This window comes from Diachasmimorpha longicaudata, chromosome 11, assembly GCF_034640455.1.
Source record: "Diachasmimorpha longicaudata isolate KC_UGA_2023 chromosome 11, iyDiaLong2, whole genome shotgun sequence".
Lineage (NCBI taxonomy): Eukaryota > Metazoa > Arthropoda > Insecta > Hymenoptera > Braconidae > Diachasmimorpha > Diachasmimorpha longicaudata.
In genome coordinates, this window is record NC_087235.1 from 6,013,351 (window position 1) to 6,026,104 (window position 12,754).

Below are 12,754 nucleotides of genomic sequence, written 5' to 3' on the forward strand. Positions count from 1 at the left end.
CAGACTATGTGTAAATGATTTGTTTTGTTTGAGACTTGCTGGCTCGAGTGTGTGGATTGTTGTCAAATTATTAAAATCACCCAGTAATTAATTAATTATTAATTGAACAATATCATTAGGTGTGAATTGTTCTCCAGATTTTTTTTCTGCATCGTAAGGACTGAATACTGTATTTAATTTTCGCAAGTCTTCTTCGGTCGTGATAAGTACATGTGTTGTTGTCAGGGAGTAATTCAATAAGAGAAGAATGTGTACGTATGTGTTGTGGATAATATTCACTCGATAACATGCAATCGTTAATTCATTTTCGTGATATGTGTGAAGATGGGATGCCCCTTTTATCAGTGTTTACGGCGGTGAAAAAGTGAATTTGTGCGAATCGAGGGAGAATTATTAATTAACGAAACGTAAGACTGATTACACGATTTTGGAGCTCACCTTCTGGACGCCCAGCTCCTCGCGAGAGTTTTATTAATTTATTTATTGGGGTTTAGTTGAATTAGTTGGGGTTAAAAATTCTGAGGGGTTTTTATTGGTTTGTGAAGACAAGATTTGGGATACTCGCAGGATGGTTATTCGGTGAGTATTTGATCAGGGATTTGTGTGGGAGGTGATGAGGTTTTTACGTGGATTTTACGCTTCATAGATCTGACGGTGATGGTACTGAAAGTCCAATCCTTGTGGAACAATCAGCGGATACCGTTGATCAGCCCCACAGTCCGACTACGAAACATAATCACAGTCGTCCTTATGTCAATACATCTCATGGGAGCAATAGCCATCATAATCATGAAAAGTCCAAGAGTCTTACAAAGTATGGGGAGCTCGTTATTCTAGGGTGAGATTTTTTTATGATAATGATCTATTCGGATTTATCCTCGCGTTAATGATAAATGCACTCTTTGTTGATGAATCTCATCATTTATTTTTCATTTGATTTTATTCTAGATACAATGGATTTCTTCCACCTGGTGATCGAGGTCGTCGTAGAAGTAAATTCGTATTATACAAAAGACCAACTCCAAACGGGGTAAAGAGGAGTAAACATTATGTCGTTAAAACTCCACACAATTCCCAAGCTGTTTTGAATGCAAAACAGCACTCAATATCGTATACATTATCGAGAACACAGGCTGTCATTGTTGAATATACTGAGGATGACACTACTGATATGTTTCAAGTGAGTCAATCACCTTCGGTGATTTTAACGATTAATTTTTATCTTGTTTAATGTTTTTACAATATGTTTACAAGTCTCATTGTTATACATTTTTTATTGGCTGTTTGTTGTAGATTGGCCGGTCATCGGAGCCGCCAATTGATTTTGTCGTCATGGACACTTATCCAGCGACTGAGAATGGCCCTGGTAATGAGAGCCGCATGGCTCAAAGTACAATAAGTAGATTTGCTTGTCGTATATTGACTGATAGACATAATCCGAAGATTACGAGAATTTATGCTGCTGGTTTTGACAGCTCCAGAAATATTTTTTTAGGGGTGAGTCATTGGAATTTTATCATTGAGTAATATGTGATAAGGGACTGCCGGACAATTTTTGGAATGGCGTGATGAATTTATTCTCTATTTCAATGAGTTTTCTATTTTAAAAATTGCATAATTGTTGGAAAAACGTCGACTCCAAAACTATAAGTGCTGCAAAAGAATTTTATCACTGTAAAATCCGAGATTGGCTTGAAATATTGTTCAGGGTCAGCCATTGAAGCTAATTGCAAATATTATTGAATATTATTACGTGACAAAAAATGGACAGTCTCTTGAAGATTTATAACTGATGAACGTGGTGACAAATCGAACGCAGTCTAGCCTCATTAGGAAGAGGAAGTGCATTTTTTATTTGAAGAATAATGTCACTACAATCAGCAATTCAGAGAGCTCCATAAAAAGATGATTAACGCTCAAGATACTTGCATAATCGACAGTCAAACCTCAATTGTGATCATTGTCTTCCAAAAATGGAATTTCCATTTGATAAGCATTGATTTATAAATTATTTTAAGTTCGCCATGTTCTTGTGTGATAGGAGAAAGCAACAAAATGGCAAGAGAATAGAGAAATTGACGGTCTAACCACAAACGGCATTTTGATAATGCACCCACGAGGTCAGTTCTGCGGGGGTGAGGCCCAGTGTGGCTCCTGGCGTGAAATAAGCGTTGGTGGAGGAGTGTTTTCTCTCAGAGAGAGTCGAAGTGCACAGCAGAAAGGTAACGTCGTCGAAGATGAGGATAATGTATTGCAGGATGGCACATTGATCGACTTGTGTGGAGCTACTCTCCTCTGGCGATCTGCTGAAGGTCTAGCCAAATCTCCAGTGAGTCTGCAAACCGTTGAGACTGTCTTCCCCATCCCAGTACTTGAAAAAAACTTAATTCTGATTTATTCCTCTCCAGACGAAACACGATTTAGAGGAATTGGTAGACGCAATAAATGCAGGACGCCCTCAGTGTCCGGTGGGCCTGAACACCCTGGTTATACCGAGAAAACCAGTGTCAGACTCTGCCCAACAACAGCCATACGTTTATCTCAAATGTGGACATGTTCAAGGGTATCATGATTGGGGACAGGAAAAGGACAAGGCAACGAGACGATGCCCAATGTGTTTGGTAGCTGGACCAATTGTCAAGCTGTGTATGGGGATTGAGCCGGCATTTTACGTGGATCGAGGCCCTCCGACGTATGCCTTCAACCCTTGCGGTCACATGGCAACAGAAAAAACTGTCAAGTATGTATTAGCATTATTTATTTAATGAATTTTTCATTCTTTATTAAAGAAATTTTCCTAATAAAACAACATTACGTCAGTCATATCACAATTTATTTGTAAGACACGGGTATTTGAAGATTTATTTATGTAAAAATCGGTGCGAATGATATGAGGCCAAATAAGTACATATGAATTTTGTGATGCCCTCGGTAAAACAAAAATTGAAATGGTTTTAATAAGAGATGTTAAAATATCCTCAAAAGAAGGATTATGCTACAAAAAGTCACGTATTTTTTTTAATCCACTAGTTTCAGGTATATTTACAAACAAATCTGTGTGGGAATTTGGTTTGATTTACCATCAGTTCGCCGCACAATTAAATTCACTAATTATCTTTCATGTCTCGCCTTTCAGATATTGGGAAAAAGTTGCAATTCCTCATGGTACAAACGGCTACATAGCAATCTGCCCCTTCTGCGCAGTACCCCTCGAGGGAACTCCAGGCTACGTGAGACTAATATTCCAAGACAACGTAGACTAATAAGTTATAAATTTTTTCAAAATTTATCACTACCAGACTGCTGATAAGAAAAAAAAAGAAGCGATATAAACAAAACCTGTATTGTAAACAATTTCTCACTCATTGTAATTTTTTTATACACTCCAGTGCGTATTGATCCCGAATAAACCGAGAAAATATGTAATACTTTTCAACTAATGAAAAGACCAGACAAGAGGAAAGAAATAGAAAAGTAATCTCAAGTTAAAAAACATGGCGGTTCAGTTGAATTTGATTAAATATCACCTAGATATATCAAATTTTTTGTCTTTGGGATGTCGATTGCATTTTCTTAAGTTTCTTAAGAGCACATTTAGCTGCAGTACATTTGGCTATCCTGTAGTTTCTCCCGATGCCTTTGAATGATCCTTTTCCAAAAACATCAACAGTGACTCTCACTCTCCGTCCATCAACGAGCTTCTCAGGCTTACCAAATTTAGCAGTCTCTGGTTCAAGTTCCAGAAGCTCACGAATCGGTGATTTTGGTACATTAGTGCTGAACTGTTCAATCTCAGTCTTCATAATTCTATAGTAGACACTCCAGACAGCGTCCAGGGACATACCACTGTCAAGGTAAATAGCACCAGCCAATGATTCGAAGACATCGCCAAGAGCCTTGGGAACCTCGACATCCTCAGCCTCTTCAGCCTCCTCATCCCCAATCAAGTAGTACTCCTCACTGATCGAATGCCCATTCTCCTCCTGAATCCTTACAAATCTGTCTATAACGACGTTGAGACCTGGTGAGAGATGCCTGAAGTACCTGTGGAAGCCGCACCTCACAGCGAGTGATGCAAATATTGTGTTGTTCACCAGGGCAGATCGCAGATCTGTCAGTGCTCCTGGTGAGTGCTGTCTCGCGTCTTCGTAGAGGTGTCTGGTGATCAGGTAGTCCAGTACAGCGTCCCCGAGGAATTCCAGGCGTTGATAACAATCAGTCAGTCTATTCGGTTGATAAGAAGCGTGGGTGAACGCCTGAAGGAGGTAGCTGGCGTCCTTGAACTTGTAGTGAATACTCTCTTCAAGTTTCTCGTAACCATCGAGCATCAGAGAGAGCTCTGTCTCCGGATCCGCCACGTGCCTGAGAAGAGGATTCCTGGGCTCCTCGAGCTTCCCGTACCGAGTCTGACACCATGTTGTCCTTCCAGAGGGGTCCATACCTTTGACGTAGGGCGTGCTACCTGGATGATGATCCAGTGGTTCATTCTCCTGGACTAGAGTGACTTGGAGGGTTGGGAGCACGTGTATTCCCAGCCAGGCCATGAACAGCAGAGCTCCTCTGGGTCCACAAGCTATCAGGTAAGCTCCTATCAGGGCCTCCACACAATCAGCTATGCTTTTATCTGGGATACTGTGCTGGGTGATCAGGTTGTAGGGGATCGAGCAGTGTTGGGACTCTGGAATTGACACATCGTCAACCATACGATTGTCGTTTTTATCCAGTTCCATTCTCATTATTCCTAGTTTGTATTCAGTGTCTCGAATTAGTTGGGTTATTTCGCTGATGTCGAGGGTCGGCTGGAGGGTGTGGAGATCTTGGGCCTGATTCCAGAGGCTCGAGGGCACTCCGGACGCTATGAACACCTGCTCGAGCTCACGGGGGACGTAGTAGCAAGGCGGTAGCCAGTTGTCGTGTGGCTCGAATTTTGTCGCTATCATACTCTCACCCAGCATTTTTCGACGACCCAGGCGGTACAGGTTCAAATTGCTTACCTGAATGATAAGGATAATTTATGTTCAACTGTTCAACTTCTTCTTCTATAATGATTGCGAATCTTTGCACTTTGGTTCAAGTTCTTTTTCGATTCATTGGAAAAAAAAAATACAAAACAAGAAAACAAAAAACACCAGGAAGTAAAACCTGATCATAAAATGATTAATGAAGAGAGAAACGAAAAAAAATTCTTACCTGTTTTGACCGCAAATGACTGAGCTTGCCCTCATGAATCACTGGATACGTACAGTACAAGTACGTAGTAATGGCGTATTTAAGGAATGAATCCCCAATGGTCTCAAGTCTCTCCAGATTGATACCATCATTGGCGTTGGACATGGTAAGAGCTTGAAGAATAAGACTAGGACTGGGGCCGGGATGTCCCTCGAGTACTGGCTGATAATCAAAACTAAAGTTCACTTCCGCTGGCTCATACAACCTAGGTGTTGGAATGTTGTTGCTATTACCCTGACTCTTGGAATAAAAATAATCACTCGACAATTTCTCCTTCTCAATCTCTCTCGTAATCTCTTGAGCAACACTCCTGATATATTCGCAATGCTCAAACGTCGAACAATCCCCTAGATCACTTGTAACTGGCTTCAAGGCCTTCTGACCATGATTGAATACTATTTCTTTATCCTTTCTGATGAATAAAAAATCGATGATCTCACTTTCACGTTTCTTAGCATAATCAAAGTGCAGCCTCTTGTGCTGAGCAAGAAGAGACTCATCACAGCTCTCATTCTCCCCATATGTGAACAGAAATTTCGAGTTGTGGAGCTTTCTCTCGGAGTCATTGAACAGAGTCATGATTTTCTTATTGATATTGATCTTCTTGAGCTTGGATTCGTCCTCAACAGCTTCAGCAGTGTTCTCCCCAGTATACGATATCCTGATCCCCCGATTCCTCTCTTCTTCGCTCTCGTCATTAGAATCGACGAATCCATCATCGGTGTACGAGTCATCAGAGCAGTACCCATAAGTGTCTGAATGATCGTACGTGGGAGAGCCCCCTTTGATGCCATTCTCATGGCTGTTATACCCAAACTGGGGTGGAAGAACTGTTACATTGTTAGACATTGCTTCATAATCCATGCAAATGGATTCCATAGCCATGTCATTGGACCAGGTGCCAATCTCCAGTGTATCAGAGTCACCATCTTCGTCACCAATGAGATCTGTCACATCCTCGATGATCATCCCCAAGTGCTCTGTCTCCATCATCTCGGGACTTGGGGATTTCGGAGGGGATCTGGGCTCCTCAAGTTCAATTTTCTTCATCTCCTTGGACTTTTTCAAGACCTCAGCAAGACTCCAACCGAAATTCAGGGCTGGCCACTCGAAATCCTCGGAGAGATGCTGCAGCCCCAGGTTCATCATCTGCGCCACTTGACACCTTATTTGATTCGCCAATAGTAGAGCGTTTATTCTGTACAGTATACAAGGTAAACAAACAGCCTGTCTCCACAAGGAAGCTGGGAAAGGATGGACTGCGCACAGCTCAGCCACCAGGATCTGCTTCTGCTCGAGATTCTCTCGTTTGGCTTTTTTGGTCTCCTCACTACTCGTTGGCAGAGCCACTCCCTTTCTATTGACATACCTGGGGGTAAGGAAATTCAATCTAGCTGATGTGTGGTCCACGTCGAGAAGCGGTTGATCCCGGTTCTGAATTTTGATTCCATATTTTTTTAAGTAGTACTCCTCAAACGTGCTGTAACCATCCCCAGGGAACAACGATTTTGGACTCAAATTCCTGCAGATCTCAGCAACGTATAGGTACTGCGGTTGATCCTGGTTCCTGTACCAGGGCATTATCACAGCGTCGTTGTACTTGGCAGCATCGAACTGAAAATTCTCCCTCTCATTCTCCGAAACTTCACTAGGAATGGTGTTCCGGTTGTCATAGATCAGCTGGAGGAAATCCCAATCGACATCTATGTCCTCCACTCCCTTCGTCTCAGTCTTCATAACCGGAACTATGAGGTAGGAATTTTCGGAGGCGTTTGGATCGAAGATCATGAGGTACTTCTGCAGCTTGAGGACATTCGTGAAGGTGTAGTTGAGGAACGTCGAGACCCTTTCAATCTTGATGGAATCCAAGACAACAGTATTCTTACTGAGCTTCAGCTCCACCTGTACCTCCCCAGACCGAGTGTAAATCGGAAATGGACTGAGCTTTGGGATCTTCTTCAGGGTGAGAATGCCAAAACCAATGTGTGACTCCTCCGGTGGGTATATTCTTCTGCCTCTCGTGTTCTGCTCCTGAGGGAGAGGGCAACTCAGGATCATCTTGATATGGTAGAGATACGATGGAACTCCAACTGTCGGCCTGCAGTCAGTTAGAGCCTCAGCAGTCTTCTTGTAGTAGTACTGACGACGTTTTGTCGTACCAGGTCTAGCCTCCGAGTACTCAGACCTGATTTCATCAGGCAATGCTGGCACCTCCACGTCCTCGGGTCTAGCTTTGAAGTTCTCTTTTCCAATTGGCAACAAATTGTCGTCAATTTCGTTTTCTTTGTGGAGGTTTATGCACATCTGCAGTGCTGCCAACCTCCTGGCCATCGCTTTATTGGGCATCGGGTGAGAAGATATCACGTATTTCAGGGGAGAATTTATGGGAAGCCTCAGGGAGCACGAGTACAAAGTTTGCTCGTTGCATTTTAATGTCTTTACCGACCACTCGGGTGTCAGTCTCGTAAACGTATCACTGGGCAGTTTAGCGCAGTATCTGTTCACCAGGGATATCGCTGAATTGAAGGAGACCAGAGGGCCATTCTCAGTCTTTAGCGGCTGATAACTTGGTATTATCGAGGAGTACCTGTCAGCCTCTGTCTCGTCGTCCTCCCTGGGCTCCTCGCTAGTGCACTTCTCGAGCAGAACTTTCTCGATGTAGTGATACTGCGCTAGCTGCCAAATGGCTTCCTTAGCACCTGTGCTGGATATGAGCAGTATGTGGACGGCATCATTCGCCCTGGCTCTGCTCTTGCACTGGACGTACGATCGATACGTCTTGGGGAAGTCGTATCTCATCACAAAATTGCATTTTGGAATCTCTATTCCCTCTTCCAGAATTGCTGTTGCCACCAACAAATTACACTCGTGAATCCGGAAGGATTTTAGCACCTCCTCCTGCTTCTTGTGTTCAGCCTCGGGGTCTCGGGAGTAACTCGAATCGTCGGAGGTCTTTTCGATGGTGTACAGGGGCGACAGGAAGTGCAGATCCTCGTCGTGCTTGGAGACTTCGTTCAGGAGGTAAAATAGAATTTTTGCTGTGAAACTCTTGTCCACGAATATCACACCACAGAGGAGGTCTGGGTCTGTCATTCCTCTGAATGCCCTGTGGTATCTTCCGCGTTTGTTGGGGACAGTGGCCTCCCCAGGAGGCTGGCTGGACTGGGACTGATTGTGCTTCATGTTGTTCTGAAGCCAATGCCTGCGTGGATATATTCTCTCGGGACTCTCCAAGGCTTTCTTGTACAGAGGTGCGTACGTCTTCAAGGCTTCCAGTAGGCGGTGGACCTTTGGCGTTGAGTAGTCGTAGACTCTGACCTTCTCCGGTATCGAGGAGAACTCGTGGTCACAGAGGGCTCGTATCTTTATCATCACTGAGCCGACGAGATTAAGGAGGAGATAGTGACGCTCGTAGGGAGTTTTTATTTTCAACTTCTCAGAGAGGGTGAGCAGGGAAAGGGCTGCACGATCCGCACACCAGGGTCCTAAGGTCTCCAGGATTGTCAGAAAGTCTTGGAGCATCTCTCGGGGCTTCTCCGTTGGGTCTGGAATTTTCTGAATGTCCTCGAGGAACTCGTCTTGGTAGATCTCGGTGGGGTCATGTCTGTGATCGTTCAGGAAGGACATTGCGTCCAAGGCAATTGCTTCCAGAGTAGATTGGAAGGCCCCTGTGGGAGACTTCTCGAATTCTATTATGTATTCTTTTGGTCTCGGGCTGTATCTTAAAATTGATAAAATATCACTAGTCGTTTCTACATCACATTCAAAAGTTCTCTCTAAACGATTAATCTCCAAGCTCAGTCTTCCAGGCTCCTCTGTGAGATCCAACAGAGGAATCGCTAATCCAATCACCCTCAATCTCTCACCGCCTGGCGACCCTCGCAGAGTCGCCAATGAATCCGTAACCTCCTCATTTTTAATTAACAACTGGCACTGATCGAATATCAATAAACTGATCTGCTCTGCAGAGATCGCTCTCGTCTTGACCAATTCATGAAAAATTTGGCTTGTCGTGAGGAGCACGTGGGCCGTGGAAAGATTGTGCGTAAGTTCATTATTACTATTTGGAGAATTGATGACTAATACTTTCAAGTCTGTCAGTTGTTCAATGTAATCGGATTTTAGAGAACAAGATTCTTCGTTATCTAACAAATAAACAATTCGCTGGGAGGAGGGGACAGGACATCGATTTCCTGTCGCATATTCCTGAATTAATTTCGTTACGATGAATGTTTGCTCGGTGTATTTTCCTAGACATATTATGATATTTCTCTGCTTTGCGGTGTACAGTAGTTCCACCTGAATAGCAAAAAAAAACGTCACATGTTTTTTTGTCACTTCAATGAGGTTATTTATTGTAGTGATGAAGGAAATGGAAATTTTATCATAAAAATGGGTATTTCACCAGATTTTTTACCTGATATTCTCTTGGAGTGAAAGACTTCGTGTAAACTTGATCGTTGAAGAAAAAGGCCATCTCACTATCCTGGATTTATTATAATTCACTCCACTGTTGAAAGCATGAATGGGAATCACAACACTTGTTAACAATAGAGGTTATAAATATCATTATTAAATTAATAGCACTGCTACAATTGATCTATTATTGCACTCGTTGTACGACTAGTTCAGAGGGAATATTTGTTCTGCAATCGTGTTTGCTTAATAGCAAATCGTGGGGAGGGAGAGTTTTTGGGAATGTACCCCGGATAAACAACGGTATCATTGGGTTTTTGGAGGTTAAAAAATCTCTGACACTACTACACTAGCCGAGATCATCGGGGAGCAGTGAGTGTGAGGCACGTTGAGCTTCAACAAATCGACAACAGATGGCGCTGCGAACGCCCAAGTGATTTCTAACCTAACTACTCTCGGAGGGACAGCGAATGACCCCATCACTAGTCTTCTCTCAAAAGGATATCATTGGTGGAATTTCAAGGGTAGGTCATCCAGGGCAGGGAGAAAAAATGGCCGACATTTAAACCAAACTAAAGCCCACGTAATTCAATTGCCATCAATGCTCAACTGAATTGTTTTTATTTACATCAACGTGTTGGGCGTTTATTTCAGATTTTCCTCTTCAAAGATGAGGTTATGGCTTCACCAATTGAAAAAATCCTGACTCATTCTGGAGAGGATGTGGTTAATACCGCGGGAGAATAAAGGTAAGACCAAGAAATGTATTCACCGATTTATTTCACAGCCCTTTTGAACCCGGAGAAACAGAAATGAAGGGGGGGAATTAAATAATAAGACGAAAGGGATGAATTATGATTACAAAATGCTGGAATAATTGGTGTGACAGGAATCCAGGATTAATTCCGCTTCTTGAGCTTCTTGGAAGACTCGTCCATGGATTCCATCCACAACTTGAGGTCGGGGTTTAATTCGGGTCGTTGAACTCCCGGCTCGACCTTGGCAATGATCTCGGAAACTGGGACCTCGAGGCCGGTGACGGTCTGTTTGCTCAATGCAACCGCACGGATGAAGTTATCGGTGAGACTGATGAACTCGTGCTCAAGGTAAAAATGTTTGTCTTCCCAGTAGATGAGCTGTAGTAGTGTGAGGGAAATTAATGTATATTATGTCGAATAATTTCTTCGTACATTGAGGATGCACTGGAAGAAATCCTTGAATGGAATGGCCTTTTTCCTTGATGCTACAATTACAGTTTTACATTTGCACATTGAATGCATTATTTTATCATAATTCGAAATAATGAGCTTGTTAAATGCATCAATTTCTCGTTAGTTCGCATCAGAAACAGAAATATTGGTCAATTAAATTCATAAGAATTCGTTTCAGTGATTATTATTCGTCGATTCGCGATATTTCTGAATCTCGTTATATTCGAGTCTAATAGGTTGATGTATGGCATATTCGTCTAATGGAAAAATTTGCGATTTAAAAACTGGGAGCGAAAATTGCTTTGCAATTTTCTCAAACAAAAATTTAAATCTTTCAGAGGGTTCTAGAAAATTTAATGTCCTTTTGTCAAGAATATCAGTTCTGCCAGTAGATTTATGTCCCAGTAAAAGCTAAAATTGCCGAAGATTTCCGGGAAATTTCCCCAGAAATGTGGGGAAAAATTCGGCCTTCTACCGTGAAATTTTCCGCGCTTCCACTAAAATTTTTTACTAAACATCATTTTGCCCTAGATGTTTTCTAAAAAATAATTCTTCGCGCGATCATATGTAATTACCTTAGTGGTGACCTTGTATGGAGTTAAAATACCCAGAGCTCGGCGATATCGTGTGGAAGAGGCGCCCTGAACGGCGCCACCTCCTCGCCGCATGACTTCCCCATAGATCCCGGATCGATCGTAGTAATGGAATCGAGCAAAGTCAAGTTCTCTCAAGTACCGGGCATTATTCATGTGCCTCAGGACTAGGTCGATATCCTGAGTGGTGCAGATCCCTGGGGGGAATGACCCATATAATCGCTCCTCAGTGAAAAAATCAGGAAACGAATGATAGAATGCGAATGAAAAATCCTAGATACCGTAAATACACGTGGAATCGAAGATCTTCGTCTTCTTCTGGAAGAGCCTTCCCCATCCCACTGTCAGCAATATTCTCAGGAAGTAGTTGACGTCGAAGAAAATGTAGAGGACGAGGAGAATTGCGATCCAACAAACCATTTTCGCTGGTTGAAGCGGTACTTTTTATCAATTTTATTTTACAAGTTGACGCAACCGTCACCAGTCGCGTACTGATACGCTAGGATTCAACGCTTCTTTAGGTCGGCCAATTTCCCCCACTGTCAGACACGTTCTGTCTTCGTTCCACAATCGGCGAGCTACAGAAACTGGTTTCGATGTTCGCGTTCCATTCAAAATTGACATTCTGTTAAATAACTTTTCTAGTTGATTTCTCAATATTTATAATTCCGAAATACATCTAACTGAGTTGACATTCCATTTTGCAATCGATACGCGGCGACTTTTGACAGATGGAAAATTCATTACGAATACTCATTAAGGACAATTTGTTTGACTTTCTTCGGGAGAACTTATTCCTCGAATTTCACTAATGGGTTTCAGTTAACTAAATTAACGAAATACTCTCACTGAAGATGTAATTGAATGATAAAATTTTGAAGCGAAGAAAGACGCGATTTTTCATGGCGCTTTCACTGGAATTTTTATTTTCCTGATTTTATTTGGGAACACTGACAACTTCAATAGACTTTTTACTGGTTAACCGAAACAAGTAGACGAGCTTTTCCCCCGTCAGCTTTTACCGGGACAGAGGGTCTCATTTCCCGCAAAAGTCTCCCCCACGACTCGCTTTTATTCAAATGACATCGTAAAACCGACGTTTTTCGTTCACGAAAAATCGATGTCTGGCCTCCCTGAATTAGACCGGTTCATTTCCTGGGGGAACTACTGGACGATTAGCAATTCAAGTAATTGTGTCGTCATTTCTAGGGTCGCGAACTAAATTCATCAAGTATTTATTTGATTTCGTAGCAGAAAAATAATCGCGTTTTCTACCTCTTCGTCAGGACGAATAATGAAATAAAA

At 42.5% G+C, this 12,754-nt stretch overlaps 3 protein-coding genes and 1 long non-coding RNA gene across 5 annotated transcripts; 2 read left to right on the plus strand and 2 right to left on the minus strand.

Moving 5' to 3' along the window:
- The first annotated feature begins 436 nt into the window (after positions 1-436).
- Positions 437-3,426, plus strand: LOC135167418 (protein pellino). Its single transcript, XM_064130596.1, has 7 exons — positions 437-579; positions 647-838; positions 949-1,180; positions 1,294-1,497; positions 2,042-2,329; positions 2,409-2,740; positions 3,137-3,426. The coding sequence occupies exons 1-7, from the start codon at positions 569-571 to the stop codon at positions 3,261-3,263; spliced, it is 1,386 nt and encodes a 461-aa protein (XP_063986666.1). The 5' UTR covers positions 437-568; the 3' UTR covers positions 3,264-3,426.
- LOC135167413 (endoribonuclease Dcr-1) lies at positions 2,817-9,979 on the minus strand. The gene is made up of 3 exons (XM_064130585.1): positions 9,647-9,979; positions 5,191-9,528; positions 2,817-4,994 (listed from the first exon to the last, which is right to left on the minus strand). Exons 1-3 carry the CDS (start codon positions 9,704-9,706, stop codon positions 3,537-3,539), a joined length of 5,856 nt encoding a protein of 1,951 aa, XP_063986655.1. The 5' UTR covers positions 9,707-9,979; the 3' UTR covers positions 2,817-3,536.
- On the plus strand, positions 5,310-10,395 carry LOC135167427 (uncharacterized). Of its 2 annotated transcripts, none has more exons than XR_010299850.1 (3): positions 5,310-5,335; positions 9,899-10,169; positions 10,300-10,395. It is a non-coding gene; the product is annotated as an uncharacterized LOC135167427 (long non-coding RNA). The 2 variants fall into 2 exon arrangements; XR_010299851.1 differs by having other exon boundaries at positions 9,969-10,169.
- A 13-nt stretch (positions 10,396-10,408) lies between these two features.
- LOC135167425 (protein THEM6) lies at positions 10,409-12,482 on the minus strand. Its single transcript, XM_064130606.1, has 3 exons — positions 11,731-12,482; positions 11,432-11,646; positions 10,409-10,781 (listed from the first exon to the last, which is right to left on the minus strand). Exons 1-3 carry the CDS (start codon positions 11,867-11,869, stop codon positions 10,545-10,547), a joined length of 591 nt encoding a protein of 196 aa, XP_063986676.1. The 5' UTR covers positions 11,870-12,482; the 3' UTR covers positions 10,409-10,544.
- Between the last annotated feature and the right edge of the window lie 272 nt (positions 12,483-12,754).

Bases quoted from the DNA above. Each gene is read 5' to 3' on its own strand.
- LOC135167413 (XM_064130585.1), bottom strand. From the start codon at position 9,706: ATGGCCTTTTTCTTCAACGATCAAGTTTACACGAAGTCTTTCACTCCA. The intron at 9,529-9,646 runs GTAAAAAATCTG...TTTGCTATTCAG, and splicing joins TCACTCCAAGAGAATATCAG to GTGGAACTACTGTACACCGC. The intron at 4,995-5,190 runs GTAAGAATTTTT...CTTATCATTCAG, and splicing joins GTCATTTGCGGTCAAAACAG to GTAAGCAATTTGAACCTGTA.
- LOC135167418 (XM_064130596.1), top strand. The intron at 1,181-1,293 runs GTGAGTCAATCA...TGTTTGTTGTAG, and splicing joins ACACTACTGATATGTTTCAA to ATTGGCCGGTCATCGGAGCC. The intron at 1,498-2,041 runs GTGAGTCATTGG...CTTGTGTGATAG, and splicing joins CCAGAAATATTTTTTTAGGG to GAGAAAGCAACAAAATGGCA.
- LOC135167425 (XM_064130606.1), bottom strand. From the start codon at position 11,869: ATGGTTTGTTGGATCGCAATTCTCCTCGTCCTCTACATTTTCTTCGAC. The intron at 11,647-11,730 runs GTATCTAGGATT...CATTCCCCCCAG, and splicing joins CGATTCCACGTGTATTTACG to GGATCTGCACCACTCAGGAT. The intron at 10,782-11,431 runs GTAATTACATAT...ACACTACTACAG, and splicing joins CATACAAGGTCACCACTAAG to CTCATCTACTGGGAAGACAA.